The 15,550-nt window shown below is 44.2% G+C and overlaps 1 protein-coding gene and 1 pseudogene across 2 annotated transcripts in view; one reads left to right on the forward strand and one right to left on the reverse strand.

The window, feature by feature from the left end:
- The window catches only part of Mcu (mitochondrial calcium uniporter), a 164,693-nt gene extending 158,528 nt beyond the window's left edge, over positions 1-6,165 (reverse strand). Inside the window, exon 1 of one of the 2 annotated variants that reach the window (XM_087597257.1) lies at positions 6,009-6,164. Coding sequence is in view for 1 of the 2 variants with exons in the window: in NM_001106398.1 (NP_001099868.1) it covers positions 6,009-6,155 (147 nt within the window). In the remaining variant the exon portion in view is untranslated. 2 annotated transcript variants of the gene reach the window in all.
- A 7,216-nt stretch (positions 6,166-13,381) lies between these two features.
- Positions 13,382-14,419, forward strand: LOC147998621 (small ribosomal subunit protein eS24 pseudogene; annotated as a pseudogene).
- The last annotated feature ends 1,131 nt before the right edge of the window (positions 14,420-15,550 follow it).

Consider the following 15,550-nt stretch of genomic DNA (forward strand, 5'->3'; position numbering starts at 1 on the left):
GCAAGCTGGCTCGCTGGCTCTACTGTTATTTGACAATTTATCAGTCACTTTAATTTTCTCTGCATCAAAGTTTAAAGCAGACATTAATATCTTGAAACGCCCTGTAACATCACTCATAATAGACAAGAAGCGTGACACAGACCTGTCTTGAGAGGCAAGACAACTTAGGGATTTCGGTGCCTGTGAAGACAGTCAGGACTGTGAGCTGCTGGTTGCCCACCTCTGTAACCTCCTGGAGATTGTTATGAGGATTCCGCACACGATCAGTTAGACAAGAAACAGCAGAAAACACGCAAAACCGGAAAACTTTAGCAACGATGCGAGGAAGGCAAACACCGCTTCCTTACAGACTAACAAATTTAATATCACCAAAAACAACCATTTGAAAAAGTCATTGCCTTTAAGAGATGTCAAGATATGGTGTCCTATTATCTAGATACTTCAGAACCGCATTAGACAAAGGTTCCCTTTAGCATTCTGTTAGATCCAGTTGGTGATACAATTTACCAAGTTATATTTTTATGATGATAAAAAATTCAAGCCTGTATACAGTTTATGGGCCAGTAGCTCACTAAACTTATTAAAATTAATTTGCTTGACGCCAGTCTTCATTTTTATACAACTGTCTTCCCCGCAAGCATTTAACGAAGTGAGCAGAAATAAATGGTTTGTTTCCCCACTTTGTTTTCAACCTGCAGGAGACAGCTTCCTAAAAGATTTACTTTTTGGTTTTTAATTATGAATGTGTGTATTGGGTATGCGCACGTGAATGCAGATGTCCACAAAGAAGATCAGAGGCACTGGACTGCCCTGGAGCTGGAGTCACGGGAGGTTGTGAGCTGCCTGACATGGGTGTTGGGACCCGAACTCTGGTCCTCTGCCAGGGCAGTAAGGTTCTGAGTCACTGAGCATCTCGCCAGGCCTGGCAGGTGTTTCTTAAGCATCTGTTGTCAAGCTTGATATGTATCAGAGAACATTTGTTCAAGACTGACTCACACGCTATGCACTTACTCTAAGAACTCTACCCCAGTTAACTTTTTTTCCCAATTCACCTTTTAGAACCGGTGTTAACACTATAAAGCAGGAAAGGAGGGAGGGGGATGGAGAAAGTAACAAGCCTTCTCAGCTCTGCACTCACAGATACCATGAAAATCCATTCCATCTCCTGCGTCCTCTAAGGCAGAAGTTCTCAACCTTCCTAATGCTGCAACCCCTTAGTATATAGTTCCTCATGGTGTGCTGACCCCCCAACCATAACTGTATGCTACTGTTATGAATTGTAATGCAAATACCTGTGTTTTCCGATGGCCTCAGGAGACCCTGTGAAAAGGTTGTTTAACACCCCACCCAGAGGTCATGACCCACAGGTCGAGAACCACTGCTCTAAGGACTTCTGAGTTCTGTTCTAGAATGGCTTGTATACAATCGTTATAATAATAACATACTCTAGTAGTTTGAATGTGCTCATGAGCACTAGTTTTATCGTTAATCAGTCCAATTATGGAAAAAGGTTCAAAAGCTGAGCAGATATCCTAAAATATTTAAGTATAACCTTGACCTTAATCCCAGTGGACAGTCACATAATGTCATTGTATTGTAGAAGACCTAACAGGAGGTATGGGCAGCCCCAAAATAAAATAAAGAGGGTGGCTGTCGATTCATTGTCTTTCACTATATCATTCTTAATGGTGAATTTTCCATTTGGATTTTTTTCTTGTATGAAGAGTTTCATAGGCATAAGATAAAGTCCTCAGAGCCTTAAAACGATCAGATCATCAGAATTTGATGAATAAATCCAAGTTCATTCCCTACAATATTTTATGGGATTCAAAATAAGTAAGATTTTTAAGATGAATAAGAAGATATCTGCCTCCTTGAAAATAAAACAAGTGTGTTCTAAACTAGATCATCCAGGATGATCTAGTCCAATACTTTAGCAGACTGAAACAACATGTTTGAAATGTGATGGACGCAAACGGTCCTAACAAGCTGGGTAATTACTGTTACTTTAACCGACTGTGAACAGAAAGCTTCTGGTACCAACTCTCCCCAGCAATCCATCATAAAGAAATGCCAACAACCAATCACCAGGCTTAAAGAAAATTTTCAGATTTGACTTCCTTGACAGCAGGCTAAAAGAGTCAAGAGGGGAAGACTAGTAAGATACACATCTTCGCTTTATCTCCCCAGTAAGATAAGGAGTCCAAAAATGAAGCCTTCACTGTTGTTCCCAGATTGAATACACTGTTAATCTGCATCCTGAATGTAATAAATTCTATTAGGATTTAGATTGGAGAATGGAAAAAAATCAAGAGGCAGGAATCACCAAAGTTAAGATATAAGCCAAGCCTTCCATTTAAAGGATTCTCAATCCCTAATTTCTTATTTGCTACAAATATAACCTCATAAGTCAGTCCTCTGTTTTATTAGGTTTATGAAGTGATGGTGTTAGACTTATAAGGAGTTTTATTTATGTCAGCCTTTGGCCTGAAATGGACTTTAGGCATGAAAGGAATGACTGAGGGTTGTTATGACTGAAATTCGGCCACAGAATCTGATTAACAGCACATATGTATGGAACATTTGAGGCCGGCGCTGAAACCAGCTAAATATTGAATTTTTGTGCATGAATACAGCATAGGAAAAAAAATAACAGACCAGGAGAAACTCGAGAGAATTAGGGTTTGAGACTAGAATTCTCATCCAGGATCTCACGTAGGAAGATCACTGCAAGTTCAAGGCCAGCTTGGACTGACTGCATAGGTAGCTAGAAGCCAGCCTTGGCTACAGACTCCCTTCAGGAAGGTGTGGGGTGCAGGGTGGGAGCTGGGGGTTGGTTCCTAACTCAGACGGGATCTGTGTATCAAACAAAGCAGCCTCAGGTAAGTCGCAATAGTATCCATGCCAGGACACTGTGATGTGTGGAGGAAAGCTACAAATTGTAACAGTGTAACGCCCGCCTATGATTTTGTAACTGGGCCCAGAGGCTGACCACTAGGAACTGCCAACATTCAGGCTGTCATAATCTGAGATGATTTAGCAAAGGAATTGCACAGCCCACAGTGAAAGGCAGTTCCCCTCCAAGGGGCTTCTTTGCAAACTGCCACCGTCTTCACTAATCGCACGGGAAAGTACGCAAGCAACAGTTTGCATTCACTGCAGGTGCTCGCCAATCGGATGACAGCAGGCTCTGTACAGAAGAAGAAAAACACACAAAACAAACAAACAAAACCCCCAACCACTGGGAAAGCCATTTGCCTTCACTCCTGTTTATTCCACCGGCAGCTATTCTAAGATTGCATGGGTGCACATTTTTAGTCTCAGCTAGGTGGGAAACTGAAGCAGGAGGGTCTCTTTAAAGCCAGGAATTAGAGGACATCCTGGGTGACAGAGTAAGGCTTGATTTCAAACCCTGTGTTGGAGAGGAGGGCACTACATTTTAATGTGGGAGTTATGAACAGTCCCACTTATAACTGTGCAATCATATGGATGGTTTTGTTCAAGTTCTATTTCATCTACACTCGTTTTAAAACAACAACTCTTGGCTGGGCTGAGCATGGTGGTCCCAATGCCAGGGAGCCAAAAAGTAGGAAAAGAAGAAGTCACTTAGCCTCAGCTACATAGCAAGACCCTGTGTCAAACAAACAAACAAACAAACAAACAAGGTGACCCGGGTCAAGAAGAAGCTTCAACTATTATTAGCTATGACCCTTGGCTCCAATTTGCTGTGCCACAAGCTGGGCTTGTGCTCGGGTTCAATGCAGACTGCCATCTGCTGCACACACAGTGGGGATGTCTCCACTCGGCCCAGTGTCTCCTGAGGTAGGATCAAGTGGTTTATTCCATACTCAACCACATGTGTATCAAAACCATTATCGGCTTAGAGATTCTGACTCCTGGAGGCTTTGGAATACAAAGACTTCCCTGGCAGACAAATGGTTAATCTTATAAGAGAAGGGAGAGATGCAAAGGTAACTGTAGTTTATGATACAATAAAAAGAAAACCTAAAGAGACTAATAATACCTGGGCAGGAGTTTTACTGGCTGTGCAATCTTGGCCAAGTCTTTCTCCTTTCTGGGCCTCAATTCAGGCTTGAAATAGCAAGAGTTAAATCCCTAAGAGGCATCTTTCAAACAGAATGCCATGTGAGGAATCTTAGAAAATCAGATGGGGATACTTTTATGATGGCTTTAGAGCAACTGGACAGAAATTCAAACCCTGCTTCCACGTATTTAAAAAATCAGGCTCACCTCTTTTCAAACCTTGGACTCCTAAGTTCATTTACAAGTCACCATTCCCATGACAACACTTCTGCCCTTCAAAAATAACACTTCATTTTTAATTGTGCTTTCAGTTACGAATTCGGTTCATCACTTTTACCCACCCCAGAATAGCACAGAAGAACATTGTCTCAAGTATCTCTACAAGGAAGACACGCACAGACTGGTGCATCTGAGGCACACATTTTTAAACACCACTTGAATACCACACCCAAACAGTATCCAGAACAAACTGCAAAATCGGAAGATGCCTCATTGGAAAACAGAGATAGCTTAGGAAGTCTTCCAATAGTTCAGAGGGAAAAGACTGCCATCACATTTTGGGGGTGGCCTGTATGTCTTTCAGAGAGCATAACTGGAGGCTATCAAACATGCAAATCAGAACTGAACTATAGAAAAACTCGGCTCTCTCCCAAAAGCTTTGGCAAAGCAATGTCAGTATGCCAAATATGAAAAAGTACAATTTTCTCACAAGAAGGAAGCTCGGGTCCGTAACTATCGCTAATAATAGCAATACTATCTTGTATTCGCAGCGCCTCGTTTGTTTGTTTGTGGTTTTTTTTTTTCATAGTGCTTCCCCACAATTTTATGCTACCACGGGTCTAGGGCTATCCTCCTGCAAAGCTCCAGTCCTTTCCTCTTAGGAGACAAGGAATCAGAACAAGACAGGTCATGATGCATGGGCTAAAGGCACCACCTTCTCTATTGGGCCGGCTGCAGCGAGCTTCCCATCAGCTCACCTTATAAAATTAATCCTACACTTGTTCTCTCAAGAGTTGGCCAGAGACCAACACGAATGGGCCTCGAAAGTCCAAAGGAAGAGAACCTTCTGACCTGTTAGGTCAAGAACTCGATGCCAAGCTCCAGTACTATACTGCCACCACTACACATGCACACGCCCCTAGGCTGTTGAGGCAGAATTCCTTCTTTGCCAGGCAATGAAACCCGGCAAGAACTGGTTAATAGAATCACCAAATCTCTGCCTCTGTGAACAACTTGCCCTGCAGCCTCTCTTGTGCCTGCTGCCCTTCCTTTGGGCACCGGTGCAGCCTGAAAGCCAACCCTCCGAAGGGACCACCGGGACCTTTAAGCACCCGAGGGGATGGTGTTTGCCTCCTGAAGCAATGCAGCATCCACCTCGAGGAAGCTGGTTCCCAGAACACGCACATGCAGGGACCTGATCAGAGAACGGATAAAGTTTGATTTTCCTTCCTGCGTGCTCCTAAGGGGACGAGTGAGGGCGAGGCAGAAGCCTCCTGGGGTCCCGGGCTGCTCTCCGGGGACAGTTCCCAGCAGCATGGCACTGCCACTCTCCTGACACACCGGCAACCGCGGCAACTCCGGACGCCCCAACCCGCCCAGAGGAGGAGAGAAGGGGACAACTTGCACTGGGCTCAGTTTGGGAGCATTGGAGCAAAGCTGTCAGAAACGACGGAAGGAGGGACGGAGCCCGGAGGCGGGTCGGGGAGAGGTTCAAGTCCCGTGCCTTCCCCGCCCTGGCGTCCCCAGTCCTGCGGGAACATCCCTGCTGTCGCCCCTCCTCCTCCTCTCCTGCCTCCCGCCCGCCCGCTCTGCCTTCCCAGCCGCCGCCGCAGGCGTTGAAGGACACGGCGGCTCGGTGGCCCGCCACCCCGGGGCGGCCGCGAGTTGAGGGAAGTCGCCCGGCTCCCCGGCCTGCCCGCGGCTCCCCACGCCGCCCCGCCCTCCCTGGAGCCGCGCTCGCTCACCGTCCGGTGCTGCTGGTGCGGCCGCTGGCGGCTGACGCCCAGCCCGGGAAAGCAGCCGGCAGTCAGCGCTCCGCAGCCGCCGGCGCCCCCGCCGCCGCCCCGGGAGCAGAGCAGCAGCAGGAGCGATCTACCTGCGGCGGCCGCCATCTCTCAACTGGAAACGGCGCTGGCCCAGGCAGCGCAGCGGACGGCCGGGGCGTGGCCAAGGCCCGCCACTCAGCCGTACCAAGCCAACTGCAGCCCTGAGTCAAGCCTCCGAGGCGGGGCTTCCTGTGAAGCCCAATCAAAAGGCGGGAGAATCCCGGCTTCGGGCTGTCTGTCACTTCCAGAGTTACCTTTCGGTCAAATTCTAGGGGACCGGTCTCTGGCACTTGAGCCTCTTGGAATGGAGCAGTAAGGGATGGCACGTTCGATTTGGCTAATCTTTACCAAGTGACTTGATAAGAGAACTAGGGAAATAGAAATCTGTGCTGTGCAGAGCTTGTTCGGAATCGAGTTCTGTGTGTTCTAAGTTGTCTGCATAAGCACCCAACTGGTCATTTTAAGTAGGTTGGCTCCAACTCTCAACCGCATGCCTAAAGTTAGCATCCATACCAGATAGCATTTGGATGTGCTGAAACTAACCCTGAATTGTAAAGTAATCCAATGACAGTGCTGTATAACATGATATACGGTAGAATAGAATGGTTGTAGCTTCAAACTCCCAGGATGAGTACCTGCCATTGAGCTGAATGAACAGAATTGAAACACAATTGAAACATCTGATTCCTTTTCCCTGCACCTTTAGATTGACATTCCTCTCTAAAAGCAACACTGTTCTTTACTATATTTGACCTTGGTCTCTTTTTTTTTTTTTTTTAAATAAACTACAGAAACAGAAGAAGCTGGCAATGTAAGAAAACCATTTAAAGATGAGCCAAGTTTCATAATTTTGCTAAACTAGCAAGTAGAACACAGTTCAGAGTAACTTTTCTTGCGGGGGGCCGGGGGCAGGATACAGAGGAGGATGTCATTATGTTGCCCAGGCTGGCCGGCAATGCACTATGTAGCCCAGGATGACCTCAAACTCACCTCCAACCTCACCAGCCCCAGTGCTCACACCCAGCATAGAATTACTTTTTTGTTGTTGTTGTTCTGTTGTTGCGGTTCTGATTTTTGGTTTGAGATTAAGTCATGCTACATACTCAGGCTAGCCTTGAATTGAAAATCATCCTACCTCAGCCTCCTGAGTGATATGATCACACGCACCATGCCTGGTTTTAGATTGACCTCATTCACTTCCTCTTGAAAACACAACTTTCCATAGGACAAGGTTTCTCAACCTATGGGTCGAAACCTTTTGGGATCAAAAGATTTTCTTAGGGAGTTACCTAAGACCATCATGAGGCACAGGTATTTACCTTACAATTCAGAGCAGTGGCAAAATTACAGTCATGAGGAAGCAACAAAATAATGTTATAGTTTGAGGTCACCACGATATGAAGAATTGTATTGAGGAGTCCCAACATTAGGAAGGCTGGGAATCACCACACAAGAAAAGAGTTCCTAGCAAGAGTTCGCTGAGTGTGGTGTAACAAAGGAGGCCTGTGGTTCCTCTGCTTCCTTAGATTTCCTAGCTGTTAGAACGAGCCACTCGTTTGTTTTAGCTCCTTTTAAAATCGTGGGTGGGGTGGGAGTTGGGGCGTGTAGATATTTAAAAATTCTACTAAACATCACTGTAGCTTATATGAACCTACATGAAGTTTTTTTTTTTTTTGTTTTTTTTTTCTTTTTTTCGGAGCTGGGGACCGAACCCAGGCCTTGTGCTTGCTAGGCAAGCGCTCTACCACTGAGCTAAATCCACAACCCCCTACATGAAGTTTTAAAAAGCAAAATTTGTATTACTTGTTCAATTAATATTCTTTAAAGTTTGACTAAAATTGCTTCCTTGGCCAAACACTGAAATAGAAATTCTGGGTTAGTTCTCCGATCCTAGCCCAGGACAGTCAGATGATGGGTTTCTCCTGGTGACCCCCAAAAGAGCTTTATGTTCCAACAAGTGGGACCTGAGAACTGAGGGATGTGCTCCATCAAAACAGCGGAATACAGGAAGCCCCCATTCGGAATTCTTGGCACTGCTGGAACAACTTTAGCCACAGCTGCCTTTTACCCATCTAGAGTGATGGACGACGCAGCATCTCAAGTATTTATCCATACTCAAGTATAATCGCCCCTCTCTCTCCCCTCTGGGTCTTCTTACTCCATTCACCATGGGTTTTAGTCTTTTCAGTTTTTTCTTCTTTGCCAACCCTAGGACCTGGCCAAGAGCATCCCGAATTCCTGTCTCTGCTTTACACTTTGGGGAATGTTTCTAGAATCGCCTTTCTTCTGCTTTTCCAAGTATGGAGGTTAAATGTCCACCCTGCAGTACTGAGATTTAGTCCCAGGCACTAGAAAAAGGAACCAGATTAAGCCAGTCCTGGTAGCACACACCTGTAATCACATAACAAGAAGCTGAGGCAGGAGGACTTCTGTGAATATGAGGCCAACATGGCCTACATAGCTAGATGTTTGGGGAAAAGATAAAAGAACCTGGGGGAAAAGGTCACAGTCTTTCCTTTTTCTTCTTCTTCTTCTTTTTTTTTTTTTATGTACAAATCTGAAGGTAGAGACATTGCCACATTTCAAACCTGTATTCCAAAATGTATCATCTCATATCTGTGAAAATTAAACCTCTGACACCCCTATGTTAGGCCACATATAGGATCTACCAACGACGCCACGTCTTATAATGTAGATCTAGCAGTTTCACTAAACAGCTGTCATTTCTCTTCTCCCAGGAAAAGAAGCAAAGTAAAACCTTCCCTCAGTGGCCAAGGACTGCAGGAGCTGGTTGGCCGAGCTTCCTAAGGAGAAAGCTTTAGTCAGAAAGGAATCCTCAAACCTAAGATTGATCCATTGCCATTCATGTGCCAGGGAGCATGCCGGTCAGTCTAGAGGTAACAGATTTTTAAAGAAGGACATACACTCTGTGAGAAGTTGAAGATGACCTCAATGTCTTCCGATGAAGTGCCTGCCAAGCATATTAGACATCAATCTCTTAACAAAATATTATTCAACCTCATACAAAAGTTAACTGTCCATGGGTCAACCATAATGGTACACATACTACACTTGGGGGGCTAAGGCAGAATTGCAAGTGCCTGGGCTGCGTAGTGAAAAATTATCTTAAAAAAAAAGAATTTTGGCATGTTCTTATAAACCGACATTGGGAAAGCTCAGGTAGGAAGCTGAACAAGTTAAAGCCAACCTGGGCTACACAGACAAAACCCTAGATCACCTATTTCAAATACAAAAATAAACAACAATGGAAAGAGTTGTCCCGTCTGTATTTTCACACTTAATCAAAATACCAAGAAATGATGCATTTATTCTTTATTAAAAGTGAACTGAGCATAATGACACATACCTCTTACGTCAGTGTTTGGGAAGTAGAAGCAATAAGATCTGGAGTTCAAGGCCATCCTCAGTTTATAGAGTTCAAGGCCAAGCTGGGCTATGTGTGGCCCTGCCTCAGAAAAAAACAAAAACAAAAAGATGAAATATAGTAGTTCTGAGATTTTTGGTATGGTTGAAATCATGTATGAGCTATAAAACTATAAATAATTAGTATTCATGATCATTTTTACATCACATCTAACTTGGGAGTTGGTGAGACGGCTCAGCAGGTTTGCTGCACCTGTCATGACCTGAGTTTTGTCTGGTAACACGAAAGGCGAAAAAAGAGAACTCTCAAAAGTTGTCACAGAACCTCTGCCCATGCTCTGTGGCATACACTCATGCACACAAAAATAATAATAAAAATAAATATGCAAAACAATTTTAACATCACATATAGGGTTGAGCATGGTGGCACATGCCTTTAGTCCCAACACATAAAAGGCAGAGGCAGGAGGATCTTTGTGAGTTCAAGGCCAGCCTCTTCTACCTCAAACCTGTCTGGTTCCAAGCTGGCCAGAACCCCATCTTTAAAAGGAAATTATATATATATATATATATATATATATATATATATATATATATATATATATATATATATATATATAGAGAGAGAGAGAGAGAGAGAGACATATAGACATATGTATGTATATATAGACATATATACATATGCATGTGTATATATAATATTATAATATATAACTTAGGTGGTGATTCTAAAGGAATAAATAGGAAGACACATTGCCTTGGGGAAGTTTTGAGGGACACCTGCTCTTTTGAATAATTTAAAGTGTTCCCACCTGCATATTAATTTTATAGTTTAAAAACATGATCATTAAAACATGCCCAGTTGCACAATTTTTCCTATGCCAATCCTTTAAAAACAGGTTGCTTTAAAAAAACAAAAAAGGTAAAACAAATCAGAGCATATTTCTTGGAGCATGAAACTTTAACCAGTTTCCCTGCTAAAGTACACTGAAGTCAGCTCCCAGCTATGACTCAACTCAAAGGAGTATTTACCCAAGGGCTCCACAGCAGGTGGGGTGGACGGTGAGGCACACGCTGACTTGAGCAAGCAAACACGAGAGGTTTGGGGGCTGTGCTCCCTGGTTCATTGGCAACGTGAATTATCATCCGAGTGGTGTCAGCAGTTCTGAGTGGACAGGAAAGAGTACATCCAAAAGGAGGACAGAAGGAAAGGCTGCAGCCTTCAGATGTTATGGGCAGCCCCAGGCCAGCCATATCCACTCTTTATTTTTGCTTCACTCTCTCAGAAGGTCACCATACATTTCTCTTGCCTGCTCCCATTGGAAGTTAGAATTACGTCTCCATCACTACAGCCAAGTTCCTGTGACTTCCTCCCTGCTGTGCCCCCTGAAATTCTTTCTCTGACATCTCTGGCAGCTCAACCGCATAGCTAATATTTCTAGTCAGTGTAGTTGAAAGAGGCTCGAGAACTTTTAAAGTCTTTTTTTGTAATATATATATATTATATATATTATAAATTATATTAATTATTATAAATATATATAAAATATATATTATTATAATATATATATGAAAACACTATGATATGCAATATAATGAGATATAAATATAGCAGTGTACTATTATGATATGTAATATAACATATATCATAATCTATGTAAACTATATTATTTTACATATATGAATACATGTATGTGTATACCATTTACATACATACATCTATGTATATGCATGCATTTATAACATACATACTATATCATGTCTTTTCCTCTATAATCTACTTTCACTTCATTAGACACATAAACACACCCAAGTTCTCCTTGTTTTTATTTCCTCCAATGCTCCTACTCCAAGCCAGAAATATATTTACATATTTCTCTAAAAATGTTTGTTAGTTGGGTGGTCCTTAGGCCCTGATTCCAAAGGACAGCTGACTCTGTATTTTATAACTCAGTTTCCCTGTGGCCTAATCTTATTTTCTGTCCGCAACATGCCTGCCTGGATTTTTTTTTTCTTTCACGAACAGAACCCCCAAGGAGACACTGAGGTGAGAAAGACACAGCTTGTTCAGGTAGATTGACTTTCTTCCCCTTCCTCAGAGTCTGGGAGCCTGGCAGCAGATTTTAAGGCTGTCTTCCTTTTTGTCTTGGCTTGGTTCACGCCCTTTTGCAGTCTTTGATATTTACTAGACTTTTGGATCAAGGAAGTCTTTTGTCTTTCTCTCTAGAGTGATCAAAGTTATGAATTTTGTACTCAAATACAGCACACCTCCTAAGAACATAGGAATTCAGCTCACGTGGTCATGAAACCCAGCACCATCCAGAGTAATAAAAAGACCCAGCTGACGTGTAATGGAATTCAACCAGTGGAGTGGCTCCTTGCTAGCGGTCCCTTCTGCATAGACCTGTTTCCCATGCCCTGGGTTCTCTCAAAACTGCCATTCCTAGCTTTTGCTGTCCCAGTAGCCATCTGTGCTTTTGGAGGGGAAGCGGGGGTAGGGTACAGCCTTCTCTGAAAATAAATGTCTAGGTAAAACTTAAGTCTCCTTGCAAGTGCCCATAATTTACTGTTGACTTTGTATCCCAGTTGCTTAGCACCGGATGCGAGTGGTCTGTTAGTGTGATAACACTCTGTGATCATTAGGCCTTTTGGATTGTTTGAGACCGAGCCTGATGTAGCCAAGGATAACCACACACTAGCTAGCATTACTGATAGGAGAAACTACTCGAAACTCTCTCTAGACCTGTCTGACTTGGCCACACTTCCTGCACAAGTCTAAGTGTATCCTGCAGCGGAATTCCTTCGGTCAAGGCCTTTGTCCCACAGTGGGCTGTCCTGTAACAGGACTCCTCATGTCCACTGCCTTTGTCCTACAGGACTGCTCCAGGTTCAGAGCCGCCAATCTAGCAAGCTAACTAAAGCTTCTCTTAATGATGTCAGTTCTTCCTTCAACTGCTCTTCATAACACTGAAATTTATAGACAACTTCCGATAGAACTATCTAAAGGAAACTCACAAACAGAATAATGTAAGAGCCTTCTTGGGCTGGTTTCTAGCCACATGAATCTGCCTACATCAAGGTGAGATACATCTTTAATATTATGCTGAGTTTGGCCCAAATTTCAGCTCCACTGAATCTAAACTAAGTTACTGTCAAAGCTAATATATTTCTCCTCCGTTGTGATGGCATGGACACCATGATTATCAGGACCGACTTCCAGGGGAGAGCACGAAGGTTCTGGGCCACAGGCTGCAGTTGGTGGGAAGCAGGAGGTGGAGGAAGTTGTGGGTGGGAGCGTGGGCATTGCCAATGAACAACAGGTGCAAAAGCCGCTCTTTAAATTTAGCCACTGCACTTGGCATCCTGTCTCCCAGCCGTCACTTACAGCAAGCACTGGTGATTTGGAAAGGATCAGGGGACAGATAGGAGAAGGGATGGAATTTATTAAAAGACGAAAGGGGGAAATTAACTTTTACAAAAAAAAAAAAAAAAAACAGCCTAAAGAATGAAAACACCTGCCTTCGGAAACGATACACAGTTAAAAGGAATCCGAGGGGAGGGAAATTATTCAGAGATGATAATCATTAGCAGATCGGCCTTAATTAAGCACTTTGGAATGTGGCAGCGTAGATGGCCTAAGATTTGGGTGGAGACTCAGAAGATAATATCTAGTAATCCAGAGTGTGGGTGAGAAAGGGGAAATGACTGGGATAGGTGCAATGCATCTGTCGTCCCATCAGCCTGTCAATCTATTGAAGGCTCACATGTTAGGAGAGCTGGGCAAAGCATGAGACACGAACGCTCTCAAAATTCTTGTTCCTTATACAATGCAGTTCTTTTCCTGAGATATTCATTTAACTCTAATGACCTTGAGCTTGAGATGGAATCCATTTTTTTTTCCCATCTAGCATTTACCCATCAGTGAAAAGAATGAAAAATCCCGCTCTTTCCCCGGTTGGCAGTTTGGGGACCACTGCCATCACGAATGACGCAGTAGTCATCCGAGCAGGACGTTCATGACTGACCATCTTCTTCAGAGGAAACAAATGGTCCTTGGTGTCCTTCATCCTGGGAAAGACAGGTGGAAAAGACAGGAACTTGAGAAAGGCTATCGGAAATGTACAAAACCACGCCAGACGCCATCTTTGCTTTCAGACTCAGAAACCTCTTTGGGGGGTTGGGGATTTGGCTCAGTGGTAGAGCGCTTGCCTAGGAAGCGCAAGGCCCTGGGTTCGATGATCCCCAGCTCCGGAAAAAAAAAAAAAAAAGAAACCTCTTTGGTAGTGGTGGGACGACTGGCTTCACATGGTGTACAGTTCTTTGGATTACACAAAAAACAATGAGCCTAAACACAGGCCTGCAAGACACGGCCTTTAATGAATGAAATCGAGGACATAAGTACTTCAGAGCATGTTTGAGGAGAAGAAGGATTTTTTTTGTAGATCTGAGGGGGAGTTTGGCTAGAGACATCTGGAAGGATCCAGACCAAACTGGGCTATGGGGGAGGGGAAAAGAGAGACAGAGGGAGGGAGGGAGGGAGGGAGAGGGAGAGGGAGAGGGAGAGGGAGAGGGAGAGGGAGAGGGAGAGGGAGAGGGAGAGGGAGAGGGAGAGGGAGAGGGAGAGGGAGAGGGAGAGAAATCAAGGGCCCAAGAAAGCATGTGGCAGATGAGGCAAGATTATACAGGAACGAAAAGCTGGAGGAAGCTATGAAGCCCAGCCCCTGGGCAGGAAATGTTATGGGTAGGGGGCAGAGTGGGCAGTGTTGGAGGAACCACAGGTACTGAGCGAGCCTTGTCTAGGGTTTCTTTGGGATCTGACATTTATGAGAAGAAAGACCTCCAGAAAGTGGAGAAGAGAGTGCAAGAACAGAATGAAGAAGGTTCGGGATACTGCAAAGGCCAATGTTGGTGCTAGCAAAAAGCGAGTGGAGGCTGGCTGCAGCTAAAGGCGGGGAGATTCTGCAGTGCCATGATCTGGTGCCATGGTGCCAACTTCTAAGGACAGGGCTAATATACTAAAAGCTTGCCTGTGTCAACAAAAAAAGAAAAAAAGAAAAAAAAGAAAGAAAGAAAAGAAAAGAAAGAGAGAGGGGGGAAGGGGGAAAGGGAGGGGGAAAAGGAGGGAGGAGGAAGCAAGGGAAGACTTCTAGAATGATCTTTGAGCATTAACACAGCATAAACTTAAAGCACACTACTAATGTAATAATCACCCGCCCAACATTACTGAAGTCATTAAAAAAAAAAGTACAGGGTTTTTTTTCTTTGCTTGGCCTCTGCTTTTGCCATTGTTTTGCGTTACAGAGTCTAATTCTATTTAACTAAAGCTATTTCACCATTCGAAGGACAGGCTAAAACCAAGGGTCAGAAAATGATGAGAAGACATGGTGCCTGGGTGTGCTGGAGCCCTACTAAAACCCCTCCACTTGAGAGCTCAGGACCTGCCCGGCTACACAGTGATCTTAAGCCAGCCTGAGCTGTCAAAGGAGACTGTCTCACAAAAGCTGAAATGTCAACAAAAAGCACTATGTTCCTTCCTTCACGTCTTTCTTCCTTAAAATGTCGTTCTTAAGCTGAGTCAGGGGCTTTGAGTGTATCGGGGTCAGAGGAAGATAGCTCAGTGAGTAAAGTGCTTTCCAGGCACTTTAAGATCTCAGTTTGATATCCAGAACCCACAGTTTTAGAACCATGAGCAAGAAGGTACACACTTATAACGCCAGCACTAGGGGGTGGAAGGAGACAGAGACAAGGGGACCCTGAGGCTTGCTGGTTAACCTAGCTGAATCAGCAAATTCCAAGTCTGTGTGAAACTCTCATATGCCTAGACATGCACACATGCGCACACATGCACATGCACACACGCGCACGCGCGCACACACACACACACCACACATACCACACTCACACACAAACACGTGCCATATACACACATACAAACCACACATACCACACACACACACACACCACACATACCACACTCACACACAAACACATGCCATATACACACATACAAACCACACATACCACACACATACACACACACTACACACACACATACACACACCACACATACCACACAC

The sequence above is a fragment of the Rattus norvegicus genome, chromosome 20 (assembly GCF_021556685.1).
Source record: "Rattus norvegicus strain SHRSP/BbbUtx chromosome 20, alternate assembly SHRSP_T2T, whole genome shotgun sequence".
NCBI classification, from domain to species: Eukaryota; Metazoa; Chordata; class Mammalia; order Rodentia; family Muridae; genus Rattus; species Rattus norvegicus.